We start from the raw sequence: 17299 nt of genomic DNA, 5'->3' as shown, positions 1-17299 counted from the left end.
TTTTTTCCCCTTAAGGGCAAGTAAGACAAAGCTGACCCAATTCAGCAGGGATCCAAAAGTATTTATATTGAATCATTCCAAATCCCACTCAGAAAGGGACCGTGAATATTCAGTTTTCTGTGCATGCACAAATTTAAATTAGCATTGCTTTAACATTAGTGAAATATGTTCTTGGTTTAATTGAACATAATCCATTCCGTAATGAAATAAATATGCTATCTGGGGTTGAATAAGGCTATCCAGAGTTGACTGTACCACAAAAAAAATAATATTAGGGTAAGAACATACTTAAGGATAAAAATTACTCAAACAAAGAGTGTACTTATTGGTCACCGTCAAAAGACCTGAAAACATTTGCAATATTTGCTCTCTGTACTTTGCCGGCAGTTCATGTAGGACCAGTGCTTACAGATGGACAACCTGGGAGCAGCATGAAAAATTCACTCATGCCAGAAGCGAGCAGAGCTTTTTGACTTCCATTTGCCAAAGAAAATACTTTTAAATACTGAATGCAGACATAAAAAAGATGTAGTGATGAAAAATAAACTTTTTCTGCAACAATACCACCTAATGGAAAGTTTTTTTTCCTCTTCCTTTACCTTCTTTAGAGAAAAAATCCCTGCCAATGCTAATAACTGTAGGTTGTACCATTAAAAATGCAAAAAACTCCTTACTTCTTATTGTCTATGTATTTCTCTTAAATACTTATTTCAACACAAAATACACTGCTTTTTCTTTCTTTTACCTAAATGTAACAAAGTGTCTGAGCTTTAAGAGTCATCATGGAACATTTTTTAAAAGTGGGAATTTTACTGCTTAGACACACACCCTCCAACAAAAAGACATAAATTTATTACCCAAACTGTCAGAAATTATGAGACTATGCTCTTAACAGAAAAAGTACAAAATATTTAGTAGGATAAATTAGCTAGGATGCAATCTGAAAAGATCAGTACTGTGTAAACATAGTGTTTTAAGGAGTCCAGAGAGAGAGTAACTGTAGAAGAATTGTGCCTTAATCCCTCAAGAGACAGATTGATAGTCCACACCTAATGCAGCAAAGCTTAGTACAAATTCCCCTCAGAGCCACAGGTTTAGGTGAACGGGCGGAGAGAGAGTACAAGCACACGCGCAATCAGGCCTGTGGTTCAGAGCAGGTTCACCATCCCAGCCAAAAGCATCAAACACTGGGGCAAGAAATCCAATGATACAACATCTAAAAATAGTTCAACCCCACTGAGAATTCTATTAATCTCATTTGGAAGTTAAGCAACTCATCTCTCTCACTCTGCCAAGAAGAAATTGCCACAGGAGAAGTGATAATTTCAGCAGGCTTTTGTAACTTCCCTCCATAGCTGCACAGGGAATGCATAGAAACTCTGACCCCCAAGTATTTTAAACTCAGGGATGGTGGTTGTTCAGGGCAGCTTTGGCTTTGGGAAATGCTCACTCCATGCCAGATGACAACTGTCTGCCTGTCCTTAATCTCAGGAGAACAGCACATGAACGCCCAACGTATTCAAAAACAGCCTGAGTATGGAGTACTCAACTCTTCGACTATTGCTCCCTGTAGACACACTGATTCTTCACTTTGGAGAGAACAGCCCATGCATAATAAATAACGATGGTCTTTGCTGTTTTGAAAGTGAAAGGTTAATTCAGCCATGAACTAATAAAACTATATATCTATTACATTAATTATCCATTGATAAAATGCAACATTATTAGTGGAAGTTTCAAAGCACAAAAACCAGGGTAAAATGGGTGACAATAAAGGTTTATCTTATATACAGTGCTGTGGTTTGCAGCTCTGCTACCTACGTGAGGTATTTCTGAGAACAAACACATTGGCTTTTGGAGGCTTGCAATGAACATCTATAATTCTCGATGAGGAGCACTAATGCATTATTAATAACAGCAGGTGGGTAACTTCATTTACAGAACGATGAGACTTGTTCTCTCTGAGGGGAAGGTTTGGATGTGTATAAAGATAACACCCGAGTGACTATGGGTGGCAGCGGAACTGCCTCCTGACTACCGTGCATTGTTAGCACACGAAGCATTTTATTTCTTAAGTTGCTTACAAGCAGCTATCTGGAAAAAAAATTGTAGCCAAGTGAAACGCTCTCCAGTGCCAGTAATGCTGTAAAGCTGTGGGAAGCAAAGAAGCAGGGGAAGATAGCCAGGTCATAAAACAGAAATATACACTAGCAGGATATTCCCGGGATTAGGAGCAAACATGGTGAAGTTTACAATCCCATGTAGACCAACAAAACCCCAGTGCAACTAGCAAGGAGGCAGAGAAGTTTGCTTATCAGCTCAGTAACACTTGTTATTAAAATATTAGCAGTGACTACCTTTGAAAAGACTCTCAGCCACTCACACAGTACAAAAGCAGATGAAAACAAATATGTGTACACCTTGGTGGTAATATAAAGAACAAGACAGTGATTACAACAGTCAAATTCCACCATCAACTCATCCCAAAAGCCTGGCACTATGTCACTGAAGAGGTAGTTTGTGCACTGGCAGAAAACAATGGAAAACATGTTTGGATGTATAAACAAAGGATAAAGCACAATAAAAGTGAAGTGGTATTAGGTAAATCTGCCATAGCTTTCACAGTAATGCACCGCTCTCTTCTGATATTCTCATCTCAGCAAGAAAACTAGAACAAAACTAAACTCCAGAAGTATAAACTGATTAAAGTCAGACAAGAGGGGGATTTACAAATGATATGTTTTAAAGACCAACTATTTATTTTAGAAACAAAAGCAAGAAGGGATTATAGATGTATAAAACAAATAGAACGGAAATTAACTAAGCTCCCTATGCACCCTGTTACATAAGAAAACCAAGGGGCAATTTAACGGGAGAGGCAGCACATTTAACTGATTGTCAGGAGACTTTTCTAATGCTATCTATAAATCAGCCCACAGAATTCTCTACCACAAGATATTATACAAATTTTTTTCAGCAAGATTAAAAAAGGATTATGTGTTTATATAAGGAATAACAACATATGTAGCTGCATTAGTCAGGTTTAAAAATAACAAGAGTGAGCAATTATCATGCTTCAGGACACAAGCTGATCAACAGCAAGGAACAGGAAGATATTCTTCCCCTGATGGGACAGCACTGCAGATTTGGCCAGGTAACAATTTCAACTTTCCAGTGAAAAATTGTCTATAGCCACAGGAGGGATGCAGAATAGGATGAAAAAGTTTAAGTGGCTAAACCATGACAAACAATAATAAGAAAACAAGGAAATGGAGAGGATACCGCAACAGGGATACCTTAATAATACAGCCATTAATACAATGTATCATAAGATTGCATGTACTCTGGGTGATATGCAGTCAAAAGTACTAAAGGAATCAAATCCCAAGTCACTGGAAATCATATTTAAAAATTCATGAAGAAACAAGAGCTACCAGATAGCTGGGGAGAGCTACGTCAGCTTTTCAGATCCCAGTTCAGCACGGTTTTTAGCATGGGTGTGACTGGGAGCAGAGCCTGGCTGCTGAGGCTGGCTGCCTTCATCGGAGCTGCCCACATCAGGCAGTAGCATGAGAAAAGAGCATCCTTAAAAGCCCATATCCAGGAATTAAGGAATAAAGGTCAGAAGTCTGTCTAGAGAACAACAAAACAACAGTGATAAACAATAAATATTATACGAATCAGGTCACCTGAGTCTACCAGGATGTTTAATCAAACAATGGTTTGTCAACACATTGGCTGCAGTTGGTGAAGTATGTGGAGAAGTGATGGTCTCGAACCTACCCCACCACATTTCAAGTGGCTGCATTTTTGTCTTTCCCTCATGTCAGGAAGGAGGCAATAACTTTCGTGATCCTGGCTCTTTAGTCCCCTGGCACACGGCCAGTAAAAGCAGCCCAAACTTCAGATAACCCTTTGATAATACAACACACATACTAATTAGAAAAATTAATGGAAGTGAACTCTGTCAAAGCTAGCAACACAAACCCGAGAACTGGCTGCAGGAATATCTAAGAAGAGTAATTACGACAAGTGATAAGGTATCAAGGTAGAAGAAAGGGTCCAATGGGATGTGGTGGGGATAGTGGCATGGCTGCTTCTGTTTAACATCTTTGTTAATGATCTGGAAGAAAAGTTAAACAGCACATTAATTACACTGAGCTATATTAAATTAGGAGGTTAAGCGAGGGCCAGGGAGGACAGAAATACTACAAAGGGTTGTGAGCAATTAGAAACTGATAACACACATTCCTGTGAACTTTAGTACCAGAACTTGGAGAATCAATTGAAGGGAATTAAAAACAGAAGAGCAAGAAAAGTGATAAAAGAGCCAGAAGGACTGATTTGCAGAGGATGCATTAATTAGACTCTGCATAACTTGACTAAGCCATGATTTGGATGTGAAGAACAGAATGAGTCGGTACACATTTAAATACTGTTAAGCCAAGGACGACTGGAATATGACCAGTGTTTAAAGCGATATACTTTCATAGTTCCCCTACATTAATTGCAGGGGAATTAGATGAAGTCAAGTTTACACCAAACACAAGAATAATGTTCCTGCTGTTGAGGTCTACCAGACGGTGTCATGGACTGGATATACTCATTATCTGACTCAACGCTAAAATTTGACCTAATGAACAAATCCACTGTGGCAGAATGATGTTGTGAAGGTTATAGAGCCTAAGAATGGTGTTACCACCAAAGACAGGCATGGATGAGAACTTGGTGAGCATCCTGGAGATAGCCAATCACCCATTTATGCCTTCCAACACAAAATCCACGGAATAATAGCCAGCACACCTAAGCCATCACATCACAGGCAAACGATAAAAAATTAAAGCAGAGTCAAACAAACATGTTGTGGTGAGAAAAGAGTGGAAAGTGGAAGAAAAAATGTTGATCTTACAATAGGGAGGACAGATTTTAGAACAGACAGTTTTTCATTAAGGATGCCACAACGCCTCACATTAATGTACATCAACAATTCCATCTCTGCATTGTTGCTGGTGCAGAATTAAAAATATGTATTTGTATGCCATCAGGTCACATGGCCAGAAAAGATTAGACTTGTCCTAACCCAGCAGCATGTCGGTAGCGGAGCAGCGCTCTGGAGAAGCAACAATCTTGCTGACTGCATAAAAGATGAGGCTGGGCAGCCACGAGATCTCATCAAGCTTTGACCTTCACTTAAGCTGGCTGCATTGTCTTCTGTTCCATTTAGCAGTACTCTTAAAGAGCAAAGAGGCAGACAATATTTCTTTAGATCCAATTGTACTCTCGACCAGAAACAAACCAAGGAAGGCAATCTGTAAGTACCAGTCTTCCCATCACATTCAGACAGGGTTCCTATAAAAATAATTTTCTTTACTTCAAAGATTGTGTTCTGGCTTTCCTATCTCATTTGCACCTCTTTCCCTTTTTCTTGTCTTTTTTCCCTAATAGCTAGCAGATATGGATGAATCATATGTTATTTATAATAACAACTCGCTAACAACCCTACCCCAAAGAAACAAAAATTGGAGAGCATAATGCGAGTCTGAAAAGGGGTTTAGCAATTCCTCTCTACTCTGCCAATAGAGGAGGTTTGAAGATTTTTATAATCTTATATTTACCCTGGTCCCTCAATTCCAATAGCCGAGAAATGAGAAAATATGGTAGCTTGCCGCAGTGCTACCGGGACAGTGCAACAGCAGGGAACGGGATGCACTGAGACTGAGACACTCTGCCAGGACATAGTGTGTGTGGGAAGGGAAAAGCTGGTTTCTCGCCCGCCTATGCGTCACGATGCCTACTTCTAGCCAGTTCCGTCTGCCTTCCTATTTGCTCAGTCAAATAATTATTAACAATATGACTCTTACTATATATGCGTATCTATAAAAGGCACACATCTGTCTATATGTAAGAAGACACACACTTCCTCACCTCAATTTTCCTACCTTTCGTGCCCTTCCGTTCTTTCTCAATATTCCTCCCAGATATGCTTGGAAATTGTCAAAGGGCAAGTAACACAACTGAACCTAGATGGAGACTAATGTTTTACCTGCAGACAATAATATTTGGAGAAACGGGGAAGAAAAAGAAAGGACAAGCACCAATGGTGCTTATCTCTGTGTGTATGCCTTCTGCTGTGCAATGTAAGCATCAGCAGAATCCACTTATCCCCCTTGGTGAGAGATAACCAGAACAAACATGTCCTACATGCCGGTCTGTGTAGTGGTTAGTCCTGAGAAAGAGTGTAAACTACTGAAATTCTACTTTTCAGAAAATAGTATGTCTTTTCCTCCAGTGCACGTGCAGGAGGTAGGAAGGCAAATTTCCTGAACTTTGCACGTCAGCCCCTTAAAAATAAATCCTTCATTGACCACTGCCACTGAAGAGACTACTTAAAAAATGTCTTGTCAAGGAAATGTTCGCTTAAAGGCCATTATGCTGTTATGAATCAAAATTCCAGATGCTAAACAAATGCCAATTAGTAGTATTAAAAAACCAGATGCCTTGTTCTGAGTGAGTACCACTGCCTGGCGTTTGAAAGGAAAAAAAACTGCACAGAACATGCTGGAAGCCACTGTCCTATTGAGAAGACAGCTTTTAAATAGCTTTCTGAGAGGCAAACTTAAAAAGCTGTAAAAGCAACTTATTATGAAAGTCTCAGCATAATTTTCCATCAGTATGGAAGAAGGTTAAGCTGTCCCCTGCCTTAAACTGCTTTCTGTTAGAAATCCAAGCAGTGAGTAGAAGAGGTATGGCACAGAGTCAGGTCCACAGAAAGAGTAACTGAGACAGCACTACATTGCGGCTGCCTATAGCCCTCTGACCGATACTGTAGGTGTCAATGTTTTAGAAAAACGATAACACAAGTTCTCTTAATCTCCTTTATATGTACAATAAATACCTGTCAAATAAAGATGACCTCACGCACACAAATTTAAAGCCATTATAGGCACCCCTTACATCCTTCATTTGAAGCTCTTCTCAGATCACTGATCTGAGATTTCCGTGAGACACACAAGTCATCTTACCTACTTCTGAGAGCTGGGAAATTCTTAATATAAATCAAAGGAAGAAACATGATTCTTCCCTATCTTATCATCCACCTATTAGACGTGTGCCAATCCACAAAGTTAACAGGGTATTTTATTTCTGTAGTTTTGGCTTGAGCTCATCTGTATTCTTAAGCAATCTGACTTCTAATTGCAGCTTGCGCTTTTAAACAGATCAGAAGTTGGCATGTTTTAAAACAGGGTGATCTCAGCCCCCACCTGCACTGCAACCTGTTAAGGAGTAACAGCATACAAATGGGTTATTCAGAGCAAAACCTACAAAGCCAGAAGCCTTTTCCTATCAGAAAGACAGGAGGGTGCATTATGCTCCTGGGTATACAGGTGGCCAGGCAGACAAAGCAGCATAATACCAGCTACACGTGGCACAAATAGCTTCTAGGTTTTTTTGCTGGTTTATGCCCAAGAAAGGCAGCCATGTACTGCGTCCTGAGCCTATTTGCCAGAGTCCTAAAAGCCCAATACACTGCCAAGGGAAATGAGAAACATTCTGCAAGGTTTTTGTTTTGAAAAGGAGCAGGAGCTAAGAAGTATTAGAGTACTATTAGAGAAACATTAAAACATTACTTAAAAGATAGGATCAACACTAAAAAACTACAAAAATGAGGAACAAAGAAAAAAGGAGCCATATAAAAGAAACGATACAGGTAGTAATCAAACACTTCTGATATGTAGCTTGTAGCTGTTAGACAAAGACTATGACAACACATGTATGCATCTACAGTCTAGGGCAATTACTTATAGATGAAGACACAGACGACAGAGAATTTCTTATAAATGAAGACAGGAAAAGGTAGAACTTTTGAAGGCTCTCAGAGTTCAGAAATCTTCCTGGAACTATGTGGACCACGGGCTCAGCATAAAAATCTCAGATATAACAGGATATTCTTGTCACAACTTCACATGCAACTAGACCAAGACCCTATTTTCCCCCCAAGTGCCACCCAGAAAACAGGTCACTGAAGTGACAGAGGACAGTTCATAGAATCACAGAATAGCTGAGGTGGGGAGGCACCTCTGGAGACTGTCTAGTCCAACCTCCCTGCTCAAAGCAGGGTAAACTAGAGCAAGATGCTTAGGACCATGTGTCCAGCCTGCTTTTGAATATATCTCCAAGGATGGAGACTCCGCAACCTCTCCAGGCAACCTGTTCCAGCGTTTGATCACCCTCAGAGCGAAAAAAGGTTTTTCTTACGTTTAAATGGAATTTCTTGAATTTCAGTTTGAGCTCACTGCCTCTTGTTCTCTTGTCTTTATTCCCTTCCATCAGGTATTTATACGCATTGCTAAGATTTCCCTCTGATCTTTCTCTTCTCAAGGCTAAGCAATATATTCTGCTTTAACTGCTACTTCAGATATTTTTTCAACTAGAGGAAAATGTGATTCATGGTCTTTCAACAGACATTAGAAGTTCAAGTTTTGTTCTGACAAGAAAGCATTTACAAAAGAAATATTCTTCACAATGAGGATAGTCAAACATCAGAACAGGTTGTCAAGCAAGGCCATGCAAACTGCATCCTTGGAGGTTTTCAACACCCTACTGGAAAATGCCCTGAGCAACCTCATAAAATTTGGTCCAGCTTTGAAGCAGGGGTAGATCAGAGACTTCTGAAGGTCCCTTCAAATCTATAGTATTCTATCACTCTGAAAAGGGACCAAGTATGGACACCTAGTATATTCACTGCTTCCTTGGTCCCCTTTTCAATTCCAATAAATCACATGCTTACAGGTTGCTTTAAACACCATATATTCCATATACTCTGACCAAACTCAATCTGGCTTATAATTTAAATAGCTCATTAAATCCTTGGCTTTTTTTTTTTTTTTAATTTTAAAAATGACACTATGTAGAATTTAATCAAAAAGCAAGTTTCACACACGTTCGGATCTAAAGTGAGCTAAGAAGTGTGCTTAAAAGGGATGAATGCTATCTAAAGCAAAGCAAGAACATATACACTAAGGTACAGAAATGGTACTCATGTCCAAAGAGAATATACAAAGAATCAATATTCACTAGATAATTCTCCTGGTTTTCCTCAGGTTTTAAAGTAGGCAGATTACTTGCCAAAAATAAAGAAGGTTATGAAAATATTTGCAATATTCAAGTTAGATATTTTAAAACATGAACAAATATTGTTAAAAAATTACCAAGCACCTCATTTTAACTCGAAGCATTTGCCCTCGCTCTAATAATAGAAAGGCCTTTGTGCTCTTGGATACGCTGACCAAAGACTGGCACAAGCAAGAAAATCCGGACTCTAGCTGAAAAAGCCTCATGCAGATTCACAGCCAACCGAACTCGCGACAAAAACTGAAGAGCTTAAGAGCAATTAACACACCTGCAGGTATTTCATCAGCCTCCAAGTAAATTATAAAGCCATTGCAATTTTCTATGTACTTTATTGGCATGAGGGAAAAATAACATGCTACCACCAAGCTTTAGCTTGGTGTTCCTTTAGGAACTTCTTCCTGTTCAAATTGAATATGTAAAGCAATCCCTGGCGGCAACTTCAAAAGTATTTATATAGGTCGCTGCCCACATTAACATTGATGTTTCACTATTTGCAACTTCAGATCAAACCAGGGAAAAGAAGCAAGTTACAGATCCACCAGAAATCTCATTGATAATACATGACAGTTAATAGCAATACCTCCTGGTCAACTAGAAATATTAACTAGTCTCTTTTTTTCAGAGCTATACACTGTGATATTTTAACCTCCTCCTCCTACTCAATGAGAAAAATTCCTCCTTTGCAGGAAAGGCACACTTACTGGCACTTTGAAAGGAGAAGTATTCGAAGTATCCATGGAGTTGGTTTTCTCAGAGGTGCTGGTCCCGGAGATGCTCCGTCTGCGAGGAGATCTCTCTGCTGGGACCTCTAAGGAAAAGAGGAAAAAGAAGGTGAATGGGTGCCGGGAGGTGGGGAATAGTCAGGTTTTATGCTCTATAGGACTGAAGCAAAGTTTCAAGCGCATTACTAAACTGATGAATTACACTCACCTATTTTTCTACATCTTTCTTACTTACTAAATTACAACTGCATTTCCACGGACAGATTCAAGGTTCTGAATCCGACTTGATTGTAGGCAATACGCAATTAAAATAAAAAATGCTGGTAAAGATCAATAGCTAAACATATTTAGTATTTTATTACTGTTTCTGAGATAGTATTCAGATAACTTTTTTTTTTTTTTTTTTAACATAAGCAATGCCGTAATTAACAGATAACTAAAATCAAGACACAGGAAAGCTCATTTTTAGTCACAGCTGAATGCAATTTCACAAAGGTCAAAGTTCGGTCTTATATGATCACACTACTTGCTCAAACCATGCAACCAGCAGAAGACGCCTAACTGCCCAGCTAATATGACATATATATCTCTGCAGATAAAAAAAAAAAATAGGTCAACTTCTCCTCATTCTGGCAACATGACCTTACTAAGATATGACTTTGGCATCTTAAATCCAGGCAGGCTGATCTGATGAGCACAAATATTCATAAAAAACGCACTTATATCTTTTTCTAGTACAAATACTAGAATAATAGCATAATAAAGTACACATAGTATTAACAATCTCTACACAAAAATACATATATACTGTACGTATATGCATTTTTATATATAGCTAGATACACATACATATACATACAGATACCTTTATCACAACTGCTGCCCATCTCCAGCTCAATTGCCAGACTTAAACGAATCCAGCTTCACAAAACACCTCCCAACATGGGGAGGGAAAAAATCACTTCTTAGCAGAAAGTCCATTGTTATCTTCTGAATCTTAAAGAAAAGGAGTAAGCCGTGACTCCAGACAGTGACATTCTGACTCCTGCCGTTTTCCTTTCAAGAGACAGATGCAGCTTAAACTTCCATTTCTGGCCGCCTGGCCCTGGGGATCCGTGCTACTTCCACTTAAGAGAAAGCTGGGTCTCTCCGTTCCCCCTCCCTTCCCACAGCTTGCAGAGAGCGAGCGAGCATGTGAAAAAGAAACACACAGGACTGCAGCTATTCAATCAATCGCTCCGACTGCACATCCTCATTAGTTACTTTCAGGCTATTAACAGACGCCCAACTGCCGGCTTCCCTCCGCTACAGAAAATTTCACTGTATATCCTGATTCACAGCAGCAAAAAAGGTTTACAGAGATAGACAGCCAGCTGGTGCCACGAGAGCAGTGTTCTCCTCAACATAACCGAAGAAAAAAATGCGAAAAGCCTTCTTCAGGGATAACATTACTTGTGATGCCTTTGCATACCGGATTTTGATTTCACCAGAGTTATAATACGTATCTCCCATGGATGCTTGAAGAACGACAAAATGGAGCACACTGAACGAGAGGCTAAGAAATCTGGACCCTGCAGTATTAGTGTCTCACACTGTAGATATTTATCTTTTAAAACACCAAACCGCTAACATTCAGCCTCTCAGTCTGCTTTTAACCATTGATGGGGAAAAAACTGCTAAGAGGGAGAACTGCCTCTTAAACTGGGCAAACAATTCTTAACACACAATGTAGCTACCATGGGAAAATGGGCAGGGCACAGCCGCTCGCTGCCGACCATGAGGACGATGCACAAGCCCTGCTTGCACCGACCAAGTAAATCATGGTCTGTCAAAGCTCGCAATAACTGCAATAGAGCAATACTGTTTTGGGGAGATTTCTTGTTCAGCTGATGAGCAGCATCGGGCATTTTTGCTTACAGCTAAGAAGGCATCACCTGTTCCAGTGCTGGAGGGTAAGCCCCTGTCAGGGCACCTTTAGAGAACAAAGCGCTTGGAGCAGGGCCAGTGCTAGACCAAGGTTTTTGAATAACGGTCAGTCCCACCGCCTCAGGAGCCTTTGCAGAGGTTGCTAGTTTTATCTGAAGATGCACTCTTCTATATCACCGCATCCTCCCCCTGCCTCTACGAAGGGAAACTTATTTTCTGCAGCACCTGTAAGTATTAACTCTCCCAGAGAGCGCTGTATTACGTAGGATTTTTACGATTGCTTCTGCTGTTCTCACTGTAAATGTAATGCAAGCAAATGGGAGTGATATATTCACTTGGAACCGGGGTCTAAGGCGAGCACCTTTTATTTTACATCAAATAGTAATGCGTAACGTAATAGGTTTGGCGTTCTCCACTTCTCAAACACAGGAAATCACATCAAAGCTGCTTCAGTCATTTAACACAGTCTGTTAACTTCGCTGAGTCATAAATGAAAGCAGGAGCCTGAATTCCCTGCTATTTTCAACAATAAGTTCTGCAGGAGGGACAGTTTAGGAAAAAGTTTAAGTTTAAACCAAATAGATTTGAAAAGCTACAACAAGGAACACGCCTGGCTCTCCCTGCCTTCCCTCTTCCCCCTACATCCACCCAGCAGAAATTCAAGCTCTCTGCAAACAAACCACTGAGATTCCATTGGTAAAATGAGTTTCTTCTGTTCTCAGACCAGCACAGAAGCATACCAAATGGGGAAAGGAAAATAAATATTCACAAGGTGCCTGCAATGAACTAAAAATAAAACTACCTTTCCCTCTCTTCTCCTTCCAAAAAACAAGAGCAAATGAACAACATGCTCAGTCTGCAGGAAAAAGACCATCTAGACATAGCAAAATTGACGAGATGTGTTAACTGGAAATCAAAAGCTAAAGCAACCTGCTATGATGCCTGTAGAACAGTATTTTTGCTGAGCTGTGTAAAAAAAAAAATCTATACTGTCACCACAAGGCAAAAAATTAAGACAGTTCCCTCCCTTGCTCCACAAGTAATGCTAGAGGCTACTCCTGCATAATCTTCACCTGCTGTAAAAATCAATGCACCTCTCATGGGCTTAGTATTAAATTACAACTGCTTTCTGCATTGCTCACACTCAGGGACCAAGACTACAGATAAATCACATTGTTTCTATGGATAAACAATATGAAGGCCTTTTCATCCAGTCTCAATTTCTGGGAAGGAAAAAAAACCCAACAAGGTAGACAGATGTTTCCCTTTTCAACCTTAAAAAAATAATTCATCAAACAAATGAGTTGTAAACATCCCTATGGGACACTTTTAGTTTAGCAACTCATAGATTGGTGATATGAAGTAATATTTATGCAAATAAATATTTACACATAGAAATAGTCAGTTACAAATTACCTGAGACAATTACTCATTAACAGCAGATGCCTCCGAAAAGGGAACTGCCCAAGGATACAATGAAGGTAGGTCTCTCTTCACATCTTTATATTGCGCCACTCTACCCTCTGCAACACCAAAGCTTGTTTTGTTGGCCAGAAGGCAGGTTTGGTAAGACAGGTGCCACTTACTACTATGAGTAGTGGTGATGATTGACCTCCTTTGAAGGTAACCATCTCGGGCACAGCGGCGTAGCCTCAATGACCTCCGGTCAGGATGCGGCTCTTGGACTCCATCTGAATTTCCTATTGCTGGGTGCTCTGGCCACTTGAAATCCGAAACCTTGCTGTTGTGGGAATTTGTATTCTACTGTGAAAAGCTTTTTCTCCCGGTGGAGGAAGTAAAGATGAAATGAACCTCCTGGCTTTGCAGGACAGTGCTTGCTACTCTATCTCCATTTTTCTGAATTAGAAATGGATTGGAGAAGGGCAGGAAAACCAATCAGGAACAAAGAAACATCCTCAGGTGTTACAGTGAAAAGAATTAAGTTACTGAACTTGCAAGCATGGCCACAGAAAGAAAGGTTACAGGAGTGTCCATGATTTTGCAAAGAGCAATGCAATGAAACTACTGCACGGTCTCAGTGGAACTTAAGTCAATACTGCGGCACCTTCCAGACTGGGCTTGTATCCTCCTAGGACTGGCAAGGCCATCTCCAGATCTGAGCTCCTGCTTATGAAGCCCGGGAGGTGACTCTAAAGCAGTCCCAAAGACCTACCTGGAGATGCAGAAAGGGGTACGTGCTGGCAAGCATAACTCTTGCCTGTCATTACTCCTGTGGGGCTGGTACTGGTCTCTGTCACAGCAAACGACAGATCAGACCACCTGCCCCAGGCTGGCAGGTCCTACATTTCTACAATAAAGTTCTCAGCCTGGTCACATTCTGCACACCAACCTTTTATCAAACCTGACTTCTAGCAGTTCATAATAACCAATCAATCAATTAAAAAATCACAATCAATAATCAAAGTCACAATTTTATCAGCTGTGTTTTTTAGCAGTTCATAATAACACATGGCTCTGCACTGACCAATTATCTGCTACAACATCCTTCACTCGGATGCGCAAGAAAGATTTGGATTTGTGAAAGGATACATTTACTATACATTGAAAAAAAATCGTACTACTGAAAAAAATTAATTAATATTTCCTTCCAAGACATAAATTATATTGAGGGGAAAAAAAAAACCATCCTCAAATTCATTCTCCAAATATCTTTATCTGATATCTTTGTATTGTCTTTACCAGGACGAAGGCTGGTGTATATTATCTACTGGTTACAAATATAAAAGAAAGATAATAAGATTGCAGGGATTGGGACTTCCTTTTGTTTTGTCTGCACACACCCTGATATGATGGTACCTTGGTCTGCAACTAGAGGGGATAGATAATACGATTAATAAAAAGAATCAATTAATTCTACCTCTCAAGTCTAGCTTAATTACAGGCATTTGGAAAACACAAAACCAGTTCAATACAACCAATTACCTACAAATACAACCAACTACTCCCAAAGACTGCCTCTCAGCTGCACTTGTATTAAAATGCCCCCAGCTGAAACAAAACCAAACCCCACCCAAATATTTTCACCCCCTTTATGTAGCTACCTTGGCACTCCCCGTGAGAAAATGGTAATTGCTGCTGGTCAGAGCATTAGCTAACCAACCAAACAATCCTGCAATTAGCCTCTTGTCTGAAGGAAGGATCAATAAGCTACACATACTATAACCCCTTGTTTTTTAAGCAAAATTTGTCATTGTTTTAAAGGTTGTAGTACTCATGCAGCAATAGTTACCACCGTGGACAAACAATCTAAATACTTACTTTTTATCTACACCATTTTAGAAATTCATCTGCCTGGACAGGTTATTATATATTTCAAATATTGTGCTGCCTTAGAGGCCTCTTACCAGGACGCAGCATGGCTAGACTAAGTACTGAACATGAACCATTTCTGTCGTAAAGCGTTTACAGTCTTAACTTGAAACAAGGCACTATTAGAGTGTGATAAACCCTACATGGGAGGCAGGAGGGAAGTAGTACATTAGGAAAATAAGACATGAAAATTAAGTAAGTTGCCCTTTATGGGCCTGTGGGCAATTATTTATTTTTAAAATAAACTTGTACTAAAGTAATTGTCCCCAGGTAAATAACTGACTCCTAGGGGGTGAAAATAAGAGAGTATCTTGAGGAAGGATTTGGGGAAAAGTAATCTTTGTTATTGAAGCTTTGTAAAAATGGGATAGGCGAACATTTCTCTCAAAAAGGAGAGACAGAAGAGACCCTAGTGAGGATGAAGCAACGTACTAGGAAAGGACTAAAGGATTTCAAGGCCTCCTTCAGCGTTATTTTCTACTCTCTCAAAAGGCCAATCAGTCTTATGGATTAACTACAAAACAAATACAGAATAAAAACCTGCAGAACTTGACTTTTTCTGTGACTTAGTATTTCTTCTACAAACACACTTAAAGAAATAACATACTCAAATCTAAGCCTGGAAGGGCTGGAGAACTTACGGGTTTGCTGCTGGTAGCTAGTTTTGGAAGATGTTATTCATAGATGTAACCACCAGTTGAGTGGTTTACTACAGAGACAAACCACCAGAGATTCAATATGTTTCACAGACAACAGGAACTACACTTTACAAAGTAAAGTGTACAAAGTAAAGGTACTACTTTACAAAGACAGTACACTAAAACTTTTAACTTGTAAGGCAGGAAAACAAACCAAACCAGAGATACTGCCTTTCTACTCTGCTACATTTTTATTAACTATTTTCATTGCAAGTTGCTGATCACCTACTACAGTGCATAATAATGAAGGTGCTTTTGACGCTGATGGTTTGGTCTCCTCCTATATGCATATATTAAAAAAAAAATTAGAAACCAACATACATATATGTGTCATTTTAGAAAACGTTTTATACGCGTGAGTGGATGTTCATCAAGTGGGAATATTAAGCTGGGCTGCTAATTCAAGTACTTCCATTCCAAATAAACTACTGCGTTGAGCCTATTAAAAAGGGAGTATCTAATCCACTTTTAGAGCTTTTTAAAAGTAAATAAGCATTTCAACATGTACAAAAATTCAACATACTCCAAGGCAGTTTATGATGTATCAGCACAGCATATACATGCAGTAACAGTATGGCATTCACAACTTCATGAAGACAGAAGAGACTATTTTTGTCTCATTGTCTCTTTAGGGTTGTTTCAGAGTGCTCATGTGACAGCACTAATGAGAAGGAGATCTTGCTGGGTGCAGTCACTATTTACTTATGGTTTCTTCTACCCTGGTGAAAATACATACCAGCTGACAAAATTAAAGACAGTAATAAAAAGCAGAAAGAGAGAAAGCATTAGGAGATATGTTAGAAGGAACAAGAAGAAATGTCTGAACAGCATCTTTCAGATGTATATTACCTAATGAAATAGGACGCCTTATATAAAAATAAATAAAATTGTCAATGTTTTATCTTGCAGTAAGCATTCTCTCTCATTTTGCTCACTTGGGGAGAAACCAGACTTGGGCCCAATTCAGACTGTCATAAAAATTTAACTGAATGCCTATGTAAGAAGCTTAGGGTAAAAGCAAACTCAAAAATCCCCATCTGATTTAAGTCCCAAAGTCTAAGTTCGCGTCCTGACTAAAATACATTATGCAAATTCTACAAGTTATAACTTAAAGGAAAAAAATGAAGTTTGCAGTGATAGCTTTTCTACACTTCTCAAGAGAACTAGACAGGTGGGAAAAACCCACAAGAAGATACATCAGAGAGAACAGAATCAAGTCACAGGATACTAAATGGCACAAGAGCTACGAAGCCTGGAAAGGGAAATACAAAGGAAACTGCAAAGCTCACTTGCTATAGAACTCCATCATCAAACAGCTGCTAGATACCAATTATGATCAAAAACTCTCCCAATCCATTAGCAGGGATTTTAAAAGAAGATACTGTGCTTTACTAGGGATTGAGTCGATCAGACAAGTCTTGCAAGATGATCCAGGTAAATATCAAAGATTTTTAATTTACAGACAGGTAATTCTGTTGGTGTTAGACACTT

The 17299-nt window shown here is 39.4% G+C and overlaps 1 protein-coding gene across 3 annotated transcripts in view; it reads right to left on the bottom strand.

The window, feature by feature from the left end:
- The window catches only part of RASAL2 (RAS protein activator like 2), a 191748-nt gene that overhangs the window by 46028 nt on the left and 128421 nt on the right, over positions 1-17299 (bottom strand). For all 3 annotated transcript variants that reach the window (XM_064454460.1, XM_064454461.1, XM_064454462.1), the window contains exon 4: positions 9834-9940. In XM_064454460.1, coding sequence (XP_064310530.1) covers positions 9834-9940 — 107 coding nt within the window. The remainder of the gene's footprint in view (positions 1-9833; positions 9941-17299) is intronic.

Source organism: Phalacrocorax carbo, chromosome 6 (assembly GCF_963921805.1).
Source record: "Phalacrocorax carbo chromosome 6, bPhaCar2.1, whole genome shotgun sequence".
NCBI lineage: Eukaryota > Metazoa > Chordata > Aves > Suliformes > Phalacrocoracidae > Phalacrocorax > Phalacrocorax carbo.
Note: the sequence above shows the minus strand (reverse complement) of the source record. Positions and strands in the feature narration are given on the sequence as shown.